Source organism: Typha angustifolia, chromosome 15, assembly GCF_048772165.1.
Source record: "Typha angustifolia cultivar Huaian chromosome 15, ASM4877216v1, whole genome shotgun sequence".
In the NCBI taxonomy this organism is placed as follows: domain Eukaryota; kingdom Viridiplantae; phylum Streptophyta; class Magnoliopsida; order Poales; family Typhaceae; genus Typha; species Typha angustifolia.
In genome coordinates this window covers 22,600,296-22,612,524 of record NC_133253.1, presented here as the reverse complement: position 1 = coordinate 22,612,524, position 12,229 = coordinate 22,600,296, and the positions used below count along the sequence as shown (strand labels likewise).

Below are 12,229 nucleotides of genomic sequence, written 5' to 3'. Positions count from 1 at the left end.
ATTGTTGTGTTAAATTATCTGGTACATGTGATTCCAGTGAAGCTAACATCTGCTACGAATTTTGGATCATGGAAAAGATAAGGCCTCCAAGAAGATATGACTGACGTTTATATATGAAGATAATCAATATGCCCTTTTATAACAGTTGTACTATTTACCAGTGAAAGACTCAAAAAATGTTGTATGAAGCAGAACCAGAAAGATGTATTAGAACCTCCCAAATGCCTAACAAAATAATCAGAGGAAACATAATTTTCCTTCAAATGAAGACCTAAATGTATATTGTCTATCACTGAATTCCTTCCTAAATAACTAGCAAGAAAAATTAACTCAGCCAATCAGTCATGTTACTGTATATGAAGTGCAATAAATCTCTTATTTCTCAATTGGTCATTAGACTTTTACTCTAAAACAATTGGAACCTTGCTTGAGGCCCAACCAACAAAATTAATCAGGGCTTCAACGGCACAACAATTGTAGGAATAATGTAAGTATCCCAACGAGCTACACCCCTGATCTTCAGAAATGGATGTTTGCACGCATCAAAACCATAGTACCTTCCCAAACTAGCCTGCAGCCAAATATTGGAGACTCTTATGCTTAAGAAACAAGTAGGTAAGATAAATTTTACTGATAGACAGATTTCCATTTCCAGGTAGCAACATGGATGCGTGGTATTACCTCAGATGCAAGTTTAGCACTTGGACTTCGGCAATGAGGCAAGAGACTTTAGAAGGCCTGGTGATGGCTTTCTAACAGTATGAGTAAGAATGATCATGAAGCTCAATAGAGTCAACGCTCCAGCTTGGTGAGCCGAGGCTAAAGAGACTGGGACATATGTCAAAAGTGTAGATATCCCCAAGGTTACCTGGAAACATTAGATCATAACAAACGATTCATTTTTAAAAAAGCCTCCTGCAAAAGCGATAAGCAAACTTATTTCCATTATTCTCATTGTATATAATAGAAATATTATTATTTAGTCTAATGTTGAAGCCTGTTATTAGACTCTAACATCATGTAAAGTATACTTCCTGCCAATGAAATCATATTTGGAGCACTATGTTTATCTAACCTGGAAACCTATGAATTTTGTTTCAACTACTTTTTGGCTTTACCTGCGCCTAGAGATGAACATGATTCCTATATAAGATCTAGTCATCTCTCCCTTGTCTGGACTTCTTAAAGAAGAATGTTTGAGACATCTTATGGTTATATAAATTACTTGCAAGTAATGACTCCCTTTTTAACATGCAAGAGGTGAAATACATTCAAATTACAAACTAGATACAGCCCTGGCAGGGTATACAATTGACAAAGTTTATCCAAACTAATCAAATTATGGTAATACCAATGCAATGATAGGTACCTGAAGTGCTGCCATCCCAAATGTACTTCCAATCAAAGATTGAACTGCAGGATGCATGTCCATTTTCCTCGCAGCTGACCATAAACCAGCAACTGACAGCAAAGTGGCCGTTGCAAGAATACGATGATTGAGCTACAAAACATAGACCCCAGCTATTAGTTTATTATCTGAATCTTACAATACAAAAATTTCTAGGGCAGAGGCTAAGAATGCAGTTCAACTAATTTCTTAGCATGAAACTAAGTGAATGTAATACATTTCAACAGTCACTCTATGTCCCTATGCAGCACAGAGAAATGCGACATGCTTGGCATTACTATATTTCTGTTATTCTATCTTTGTTCTAATAAATAGGATTAATTATAGGAAACATGTTTTGCACATCATTTTTACTTTTGGTTTTGCAACTGAGTGCAACTTTTTACCGAGTATGAAAGTTTTGAAAGAAGAAAGAACTTCACTTTGTTAATGTTGTAATAGAACATCTTTCTTGGTTGCTAGCCTGCTAGGGCATAAATCTTCCTGTCATATTCTCCCCGTACTCTGCCTGTTAAACAATAGTACTATCTTCATTTTCCGTTTCTTAAATTTGCAAATGAAGTTGATGTTAAACATGTTTTCAAAACAAAATCATATTAATCAGATATGTAGCAATGCCAGACATAGTTACATAACTGAGAAATGATTGCTGAGCTTTTTCTGGACATCTCAGAGAGATAACCTCAATGAACATTATCTCTTCAACAGCCAAATAATAAGCAATACCTAGCAATTAATTTGACCAGTCCATGTGGTCATCATTTATGTTTTCTCTACAGGAAAAATCGAAGTTGTGAAGGATCCACACATCATCAAACTTCTATAGAGTATAACCAGCTGTCATCTGACATCGACCCTTTTGTGAGTTGGTCCGAAGTTCATGGGTCATTGCAAACCTAAGGGTAGAGGTTATTCCATGAAACCTACTATGTGTTGGTGGTAGATTTATCCAACTATTTGAAAGTTAAGTTCATTCAATGCATAAGTTATCTCCATGATTTCCTCTAAATATGCATAAAACTTTGACCAAAAAAAAAAAAACGCTAATTATTGTGATCTAAGAAGTAGTCTAAGGACTCAAAAGCCAAAAAAAGCCCATTGTAAGCAGTCCATTACTTGACCAGTCTATATCAGCTATATTTATTTTGTTGGATTACAACAAATACAAGTAGACATCAGTAGGAATCTTGCAGACATGTATATTCAGATATTCACTAAATAATATCACTTTTAGCATTAAGCACTAGCAGACATAAATTCTAGCACACGTAATACTTCAAAACCTGAAAAGCTGAAGGCAAACAACTCAAATCAAGAAGAAATCAATTTGCTAAAAGTGATAATGAGGTTTCACAGGTTGGCTAAAACAGTATTGACCTATGATGTTCCAATTATTGGAAATAATTACCTGCACTGTAGATGTATTCTCAAAAAAGTTGCGAAGAAGTGGCTGCATGCTAAATATGTCATCAGGAATCCAGGAGTCACCCATCTTGGGGAATGTGTTGTATGCATGACCCTATAGCAATCAGGACTAAACAAGTTAACACATAAAAGTTTCTCTCAGTTGCAATGATCACAGAGTAAAGGAGAATTTTAACGCACCGCATCATTGCCTGCAACAAAAGCTCCAGAAAGAGCAGTGATGCCCACAAGGAAACTAACAGGAAGAGCTAACTTTCTCACTTTTGCCGCTCCATGTACCAAGTTCATAGATCCAGTTGGTGGGTCTGGCATGACTACTGAGAGAGCAGTCCACAAAATGCCACAATATATAATAAATGCCGATGTAAGATGAGTTGCTAGACGGTAAGGGCTGACTCTGGGTTGAACATACTCTGATGCTGGTTCCTGTTAACAAAAAGGAAGAACTAGAGCAATTTCAGATTTCATTGTAATGACAATATTTTTATACTTTTATAAGCAGAATAATAACTTTTTATACCTCCAGACCACTTTTAACCATCCACCAACCAATAAGTCCTTGCCCAGCACCAAGTGCAAAAAGAGCTGATAATCTGAGTCCAAGTTGGCGTGTAATAAACCCCCTTGCAAGAAAATATGCAAATGGGAATGCAAAGAGAACACCTAATCCCCTTCCCCACATCCGGTGTGCATATTCCATCCAATAAATAAATTTAAAATCATCAAGACTCATTTCTTTGTTTACCCTGCACATGGCCATGTCAAACCACATATACAATTAATCAATTCTGTGAATTCAGAGGCAACAATGGTTAGAAGGATATCCTGGGAAAAACTGCAAGAGAACTTCAACTGCTCCAGAAGATGATAAGACATACTATATTAAAACCAGCATGCATTAGATCTATAGTATGGCATACTTTACACTAGTTAATCCCACCTCATAATCTATTAAACCATCATTGAAAATATATTCAGTTGGAACATCAATAATCAGAATCATATCCTGCCCGGTATCATGGATGTATGACCCTTAATTGCCTAAAAACTCTGACCAAGATTCTGGCTTGAACATGCCAAGTTTACTAACTCTATATTTTTATTTCCAATGAAAAGCGCAAAGAGAAATTCGGAGAAGCTCCATATCTCAGGAAAAAGTCCCTCTTTTGTGCACCTAAACAAAGAGCAGCTTTTATCTTAGCTTCTACCTTTAAGCTTCTCTTTGAGATGGGAAATTTGAACAGACATATATGTCACAGTGCATGCATATGTTAATAAAGACATGAATCAGGAATGATAGAATTTCTTGAAATAGAATAACATTATTTCAGAAAAAGATGGAAAATCCCCGACTACTGAAGAAAGCAACAGAGAGGTAAAATAGTAGGTGATTGATAAGTGAATGTGATCTCGTGGAATGTATTGGCAATTTCAGAAAGCAAATTATGAATTTGTGATGTTAGTTACATGGGAAACTGAAAAACAAACTGTACCCTTACCGTTGGAACTCAGGTGACTGCTGATATTTTTCAAACTCAAGCAACCACTGATCCTCAGACAATGGAGGCAGAGATCCGGTGAACTTCCAGTCAGTCATTGACAAACCAGAACGTGTAAGGCGTGTGACACCACCAAGTACCACCAAACTGAAAACCCAAGCAGCACAACCAAAAAGCCATACTCCAACCATTTTTTGTGCCTGAGGTCCTTTTGAGACAAGCAATTTCAACCCTGAATTTGCCAAATCAGCACTACTGGAATTCAAGAGTGTTGCAGAACTGGACATCTTCCTCGAAGATTGGACGAATACAGCCTAAAACAGAAGCAAATATGATCTGTCAGGTCTTCCAAAAGGCAATAATAGAGAAGGCAGACAAGAGAAGATTAATTCATCCATGAATGAAAAACTGAAAAGAAAAAAAATTAACAGCAAATGGAAACTGCAAAAGTGTTATCAGCTAGTACTATGTGGTTCAAACCTAACTAGACAATGATAACAACAACTCAAAGAATGTCTGCGACAATTCTTTCAGTGATCACGGCACAAGGCATAGTAATGTGATAGGTGGCTCTCTGAAAAATTGAATCATAAAAGAAAGAACATCATACAAATAGAACCTGGGGAAAATGCGGAAATTCCTATTATTTTTAAATACAAATATTTGTAACTAAACAAACTTTAGACATCAAACCAGTGGTGGATAAAAGATGTTAAACAGGGCATCATAGCATTCGGCTCCCTTGTTGGGCTAAACTCAAAAATAGGAGAGATCAGCGAAAATCCAAGGAACGGACTTTTGTTGTATATTTACTACAACTCCTTTGAATCAAATCGGGGTTTCGAAGAAGCTAGTTAACAATACTCATCGATTTTATCTTCACCCAGCCTTACCTATCCACTGATATCCATCAGATTCCATCTTTAAACCCTAATAAAACCTGTGATTCTTACAAGCCATATTCCTTCACGTTAGGGACTTTCTCGAGAAAAAAAATTGATCACCGCAAACAAAAGAAGTGGCATATCAAGCTAAATCCCATAGAAGCGAAGCAATCAATGGAACCTTGGGTAGCGATCGGAATGCATGGAACGAGGCGTATCTCGAAAGAACGCATCTCTCACAAGGTTCCGAGACGGCGAATTTCGAAGAGGCGAGCAGAGATGACTCATTAGAAACCCTAGAAGAGCCCTTGAGCTGCGCGATTAGGTTTAGGGTTTTGCTCCGCCGCAGAAGAGCTCCCACTCTGCTCCCAAACATGGCTCCCGAGCGCCCACAGCTTTCGCGTCCGAAGCGGAGAGAAATGTGAGAGACCTCTACGCGACGTCGCACCTTCTAAACAACATATTATTGTATTACTTGCTGCGCGGTGTTGACTAATTAACATTAAAAAAATTAGTCTTTCTTGCCGGGAGGTTGGACTAAAATATCACAATTTACTCCAAGTTTTTATTATACGTTAGATTTTAAAAAATTGAATAAATACCGAGCTTAGTGTCAAGGGAGAAATCAAGCTACAGTAATGATCTATACTTTTTTTCCTCAAATATAATATTGATCACCTTCTTTTCAAGCAATAGAATTAGAAAAAGTATAAGCATGCTAGCAATAATCAACATTAAATTAATTCCTCTTCAAACCCATGGAGAGAGCTTCCTCTGCCGGTTACTCGTCTCAATCTCCCTGCTCATCTGCATGACATGCTCAATATACTCCTCCACCACCTCAGGCCTATGCCGCGCGTCGAACGTCAACGTATAAAATTTCTTCTCACTAACTACATTGCGCGCCGCCGGCGCCGGCGCCCCTTTCTCCAACGGCCAGCAATAGTACGCCCACTAACGCGGCCCTTCTTCCCTTTACCACTACTTGTCGAGGGGAAGTTGACGTCCTCTATCGCCTCCGCGTCGTCCATGGCGAGCACCACGTGTCGGCTGGTGCGCTCGGTGCCGGCTTTATCTCGTGGGATACCACCAGGACTTGATGCGGAGGAGGAGGCGGCGGTAGAGGCCGGCCGGGAGCTGCTGGAGCAGGGCCACGATGTTCCATAATAAGATGGTGTTCACGGCCGAGAAGAGGCCGTCGTTGCCGGCTTCGGCTTCTCCAAAATTCCGCATTGGTAATGACTAAGAACGAAGTCATAAGTACGCTAATCGTGATCCTTAGGTGAGTATATATCAAGAGATTGGTGTTATTACTCTTACGAGGAGGAATTGCTCATGTTAGAGTCAATCCTAGTTGAGATTGTGATTAGCCTCGTATAAAATTATAAAAAAAATTTAACTTGAGTGAAGAAGAATCATGATCTTAATTTGATCATCACTGGCAGAAGAAGAAAAGCAGGGTGGCCAGGAAACATATTATTAACTTCATTCTAAATTTAAAGAGAAATAAAATAAGTCATTGAGCTACTTCCAATCTGATGCAATGCATTAATGGTCGTTGAGCCATTTTCCATTCAGTAAGATCTTGGATACATTGTCGTCACAAGCTACTGATCACTGATGTCAGAGTTCTTCAAATGACTAAGAACATAGAACATAGACTCCAACCGTTTATAACTCCAATGAAACATTCCGCAAGTATAATTCTTGCTCTGGAATCTCCAAAGCAAAGGTCACTAGACCGCAACCCTCATCATAATTGAACTCTACCACCTCAGAATCAACTGCAACTTTCTTGGGCCTCACAGAAGAATAGGCTCCGATTGTGCCGGAACCATGCACTTGGAGTTCTATGGTTTCACTTCCTGATGACTCGAATCTCAGTTCCTTGATGGCTCCACCAGAGTTGAACATACTGATCAATCCAATGGGGGCAAAGGAGGCTCCATTTGATAGCTTCTTGACAGGAACTATTGTAAAAACTTCGAATTCCCGGGATTTTAGTGTAACAGGCAAAGATGCGTTCTTTGGTAGGTAAGTTACCTCTCCTGTAACACACATAGAAGCAGCCATAAGATGAAAAATAAACAGCAGCATTATGTTATCTTGATATTGCAAAGGAGAACGAGTTCTTCTGTGGGCAGAAATTTCAATACATACCTCCTAAATGGGAATATATGATGGTATCACCATTCCAGTCGCCGTTAGCAACTCTTGGGAGATAATTGACATCTTTTGACCTGATAACTCCAGTGATTGTCCCAGGTTGTTCATCGTGAATCAAATTTTTCTTTCCAACTCTACACCAGCCAGCTCCTTGGCAATTGAAAGCCCCAATAACCCCAGAATAGTCATTCAAGTTCCAAATCTTTAGAAGACTGCAGGAATATATAATGTAAAATAATAAGAAATTTTCTCATGGATAATACATGGTTAACCGCAACAAACTACTGCTGACCTTTTTCCATCCCTAGCAGGATCTGAAAACAAGCAATCTCTCGTGGGCCTTCCCGGGAGTTTGGCTCTCAAGATAGACCCGTTAGGGAGCACAAGTTTCTTCAACAAATTGAAGTCATGGTCTCCTGGCTTGTCACTGTATAAAAAATTTCACAAAAGAATCCATATTTGGTCTTGGATTAATTTAGGCATCCTAGTGGTCAGCCATGTTCCAATTACCTCACATATATGGCGCACCCACCAACTGCCCGAGCTGCTGCATGGTATCCAGCCATAGGGTGAACACTCTAATATAAACACCAAAAGCAAATTAGTAACTGAATGGACATTGTATATCAAATTATACAATCAGGGAGTACAGAGTAAGGAACAAGTTACTTGAAACATATCCCAATCGGGTTGCATAAATTCTCCAAGAAAAACAGTGTTATATGCAACAGATGCAATATGTATAGTGTGGGATGCAGGATCTCTTGGCCAGAAATCATCAGATGCTCTCACAACAGCAGTCCTCTTTGAGCTATAATCAGAAAAAGAAAAGGAGAATCAATTCATCTATCTTAAAATTTAGATTATGTAGTATCAGGAAATCAAGATATGGACAGCTACCTGTATAAGTTATCAGTATTGTGGCTCATGCAAGATATGATTCCATTATCCTTGAAATTTCTAGCAATAGAAGTCTCTAAAGCTTGGTGATACTTTCTAGCAAGCCGTACTCTCCCCCCATTGCCAGCACCAAGTGTTTCAAGAATGTTCTGCACATCTACTTTGACACCATCTATCCCAGCAGATGCAAGATAAGAGTGAAGTTCATCATAGAAATTGTAAACTTTCTCTGGGTGCACAAGTCCAAGACCATTTGTTGTTATGCTGTTCAAACAATCACAGGGTTCATTTGACTGAACACCGGGTGATGAAATAGGATATTGCATCTTGGATTCATAGTGTTCCATTCCTGTTACCCCTGGCTTTACTCCACCCCAGTAGCCAGTTATTGCATGCCACACATAGACATATCTGAGAGAAAGAAAGTGGCAACATTTTACAAAAATGACTAGAATATAAATATGTGCATACTATAATGAATATTAAATGAACAGCAAAAGATATCTTACTTTAGCGCATGCTTTTCCTTAATTTCAGTAATAATGTGAGCAAAGCCATTTGCTGAATCCTCATCTCTGTGGTCATCATTTGCATTTTTCTGAAATTTATGGTTCTCTTTGATATGAATTAACCTGTTTGCAAAGCTGAATGGGGAAAAAAAGGAAAGTGAGGTCACTAGAAATCTGGAACCAATAAATAAGGAAATGCAATGCAAATAAATCTTAAGGTCAAGTATGTCCAGAGTGATTACTTTGCTGAATTATCAGCTTCAGAAGCAACTGCCGAGTGATCCATACCAACAGACTGCCAACCATCGTCGATTATGACAAACTTCGGAGGAATTCCACCTTTCTCTAAGCTGGAATCAAGGGAAAACATTTTAAATCTCTGTTTATTGCTCATGCTAAGCACTATATATGAATATAAAGATAATGGATATGTACCTTTGGAGTCCTTGCTGAACCCCTTCAGCAGTTACATTCGTATAGAATGCATCCCATGTACACCAGCCAAACCAGTTTAGCATGTCTGGCATCTGCAGAAGTTACATTATACAATTGAGGCCAAGTAACCTAAAAACTAAAGGATATATGATCACAGATGTAAGGAAAACAAAATACCTTCTTCTTTTCCCTGTGTGAGAATGTCTGCAAGTGCCTCTCAACAGTCCTGGAAGAAATTGAAGAACAACAAATACAATGTTTAACTATCAACGTCTCACTCAAACACCCAATTTATAAGATTTGGAAAAAATAAAACACATGAAGATAAAATCTCTTGTCTAATGCAACAAAGTTATACATAAGAATACTACTCCGGAGTTAAATGCATAAGTTCCAAATGAAAAGAGCAAATCTATCAGTTCTGATAGAGTCAAAAGCAGGACATGAGAAACATAACTACTTACTTTACAGCATCTGTAATGACCTCAAATGGATCTGATCCAGCACTAACAAAAACCAGATGGTTACCTTCAAAAGCTTCAACAGCTGGACAACCTGAAATTCCATCATAAGTTCTTTAATCAGCATCTTCTATAAGCACAAATCTCAGTAATTATAGTTCTTCTACTTCTAGAGGAAAGAAGATAAATATTATCGTCCATGCATTACCACTTTCCAAGCAAATTTCTAATTCATCATCGGCGTTGCCCTGAAGAACTGCCCGAAAGGCGCCTTCGAGAATTGGCAGGAAGACAGTGTAAAGAGCAGATTGTCCTGAACCATCCTCACTCCCTTCCCCAAAATGAGAACCATCATCCCTCTCGACGATCAGGAACTGGGTCTCAAAGGGAATATCTCGGCCATAAGATCCCATCCTTTGTGTCATCCACCACATCTTGAATCGGAAAGTGCACATGAATCGTAGATTCCTACAATTCCAGAACACATGAAGAGGACTACGATTTTCTTTTCCGAAAAGAATAATATACCAAGGTGGAAGAAATAAAAATGTATACACTTGGAGATTTTGTAAACAGATTATAGTCAGCATTGTTGAAGCAAAAAGAACTCTTTTTTTTTCTTCTTTAAACTTACATAAAAGAGGAGGAAATCCAACCAACCATTAAAAAAAAGAAGCAAATTTTCTTCATAAGAAAAAGCCATCATGAAAATAAAAAAGCAGCAAAAACCCAATAAACGGAAGAACAAGAAGAAACGAAAGCAAACTCGATGGAAGGCAGAGACGGGTAAAAGAGAAGTACTCACTGAAGCTTTCCGACGGGGAAAACATTGTGACTCCCGCCGCGATCCGACCTAACGCCGATGAAAGCACCGTTCATCACGCCGTTACCGGTGGCCGCCGTCAAAACTATGTTTCCATGTATATCCGATAAGATTTTAGTCCCGAGCACCATCAAGTTCCCATCTTGAACACTAATCCCAGCCCCAACCGTCATCTTTCCCAAAGAGTAACACGATCACAACCCCAAATATCCAATGAAGAAACTATGAACAATCCACGAATTAAACCAAGGAGAGGAGATCTTAATCCAAACTTAAGAGAACCCACAAAGATATCTATCTCCCCTCTAATTGAACGGTACCAAGCTCAAATGCCTCCCCCCTCCCCTTATATAGGGATCTCAGAACGATCCAAAACTTGCAACGAACCCAACGACGAACGGACGAATGGGAGAGAGGTTGCGGTGGCGGGAAGCGGCCCAAATGGTTGGTTCGACGCACTTGGGTCCAGTCTCACAAGAGCCCACTTTTAAACCTCTTTGTTTCCAGTGGGCCCATTAGGTAACTCATGTGAGAATTAATTTCTTAATGACTTTCAAAGATAAGTCGGTGTATGTTTTCTATCTCAGTGAAACCACTTAACCGATTTACTTTATTTTTTTAAAAAAAAATTATATAAATTGTTGAATCGGAAAATAATTCGTTATTACGGTTCAACATTTTTATCGAGTTAATTCTGATATGACGAAATTTATTTAAAATTCGAATTTAAAATTTAAAGTAAGCTAGATGCGTAAAAAACTTTGTAATGACTAGTTTGGACCTGGTTTGGATTGATTTCAAATTAGCTTACTAAAGACACGTAGATTTGACGTAGAACGGTCATGTGCGGGTCGCTATCGTCCTCGTCAGTCTATACGTGGCGCCTCGTAAATAGCACGGGCTATTGTTCGGGTTCGCTCTTTATTGAGAAGATAGATTGACGAATTTACCCCTCGAGGATATAATAATTTCGAATAATTCACTTCTCACTCTCCCATTTCTTTTATTTTTTTTTCCTTCCCGATAAACTTTTAAATTTATTTTAGTATATAATGACTCTTTAAACTATCAAAAATATTCTACTTAATTTTTTAATTAAAAATTATTATATACCTAAAAAAAATTCAAAAAACTTTTGTGTACTTTTATGTAATGTATACTAAGTGTAGTAGCATTTAAAAATGGAGACAAAAGGGCATTAACACTAGAAGGGTAATTCTGTCCATTGGCGAGATGAGAATCCAATCCTCGGAAGGAAGCCACTAATTATAATACACTTTATAGAATTCATAATCAAATTCTCCAAACCCAGAAGAAAACCCATCCACGCTACTGATTGTATTAAGTGCGAAAGTTAAATTACGGAGTAATTAACCTCCTTCAAGTGAGTCACATTTTACGCTATTTCCATCTATTTTTTCTTTCTTTCCTTTTATTTTTTCCTAAAGATATTTTCCTGAAACACCTGACTTATGGTGCAGTTCTGCGTGCCAAATGCACGATTCCAAATTCACTGCTGGTGGATATTTTTTATGTGCGTGAACATGTGAGGTATAAGATTCTCTTGTCCAGATCATGCCACCACTTTCTTCACCTACTGCTGGAAAAAAAGGTATCAGAACATCTCCTTTGTCCATAGCGTTCGGATAGAGAGATAAGTACAGTAACTCGGCACTAGCAATCAAAAGCAAAAGCAAAAGCAAAAGAATCAAAACCAAA

General features: G+C 38.3%; 2 protein-coding genes across 2 annotated transcripts; both read right to left on the bottom strand.

Annotated features, from left to right (window-relative positions):
• Positions 1–205: 205 nt before the first annotated feature.
• On the bottom strand, positions 206–5,678 carry LOC140777108 (heme A synthase COX15). Its single transcript, XM_073121014.1, has 8 exons — positions 5,398–5,678; positions 4,333–4,646; positions 3,354–3,579; positions 3,014–3,259; positions 2,817–2,927; positions 1,370–1,501; positions 682–868; positions 206–571 (listed from the first exon to the last, which is right to left on the bottom strand). Exons 1-7 carry the CDS (start codon positions 5,590–5,592, stop codon positions 695–697), a joined length of 1,398 nt encoding a protein of 465 aa, XP_072977115.1. The 5' UTR covers positions 5,593–5,678; the 3' UTR covers positions 206–571; positions 682–694.
• Positions 5,679–6,741: 1,063 nt separating this feature from the next.
• Positions 6,742–10,911, bottom strand: LOC140777107 (probable galactinol--sucrose galactosyltransferase 1). Its single transcript, XM_073121013.1, has 13 exons — positions 10,493–10,911; positions 9,896–10,155; positions 9,691–9,781; positions 9,404–9,452; positions 9,227–9,318; positions 9,034–9,141; positions 8,792–8,926; positions 8,283–8,693; positions 8,052–8,193; positions 7,893–7,960; positions 7,675–7,809; positions 7,377–7,594; positions 6,742–7,264 (listed from the first exon to the last, which is right to left on the bottom strand). Exons 1-13 carry the CDS (start codon positions 10,681–10,683, stop codon positions 6,888–6,890), a joined length of 2,277 nt encoding a protein of 758 aa, XP_072977114.1. The 5' UTR covers positions 10,684–10,911; the 3' UTR covers positions 6,742–6,887.
• Positions 10,912–12,229: the final 1,318 nt, after the last annotated feature.

Excerpts from the sequence above, each read along its gene's own strand:
- LOC140777108 (XM_073121014.1), bottom strand. The coding sequence starts at position 5,592 with ATGTTTGGGAGCAGAGTGGGAGCTCTTCTGCGGCGGAGCAAAACCCTA. Across the intron at positions 3,580-4,332 it reads CAGTCACCTGAGTTCCAACG|GGTAAACAAAGAAATGAGTC; the intron begins GTAAGGGTACAG and ends GGCCATGTGCAG. Across the intron at positions 869-1,369 it reads TTGGGATGGCAGCACTTCAG|GTAACCTTGGGGATATCTAC; the intron begins GTACCTATCATT and ends TAATGTTTCCAG.
- LOC140777107 (XM_073121013.1), bottom strand. The coding sequence starts at position 10,683 with ATGACGGTTGGGGCTGGGATTAGTGTTCAAGATGGGAACTTGATGGTG. Across the intron at positions 9,319-9,403 it reads CACACAGGGAAAAGAAGAAG|ATGCCAGACATGCTAAACTG; the intron begins GTATTTTGTTTT and ends TAACTTCTGCAG. Across the intron at positions 7,265-7,376 it reads CATATATTCCCATTTAGGAG|GAGAGGTAACTTACCTACCA; the intron begins GTATGTATTGAA and ends TGTGTGTTACAG.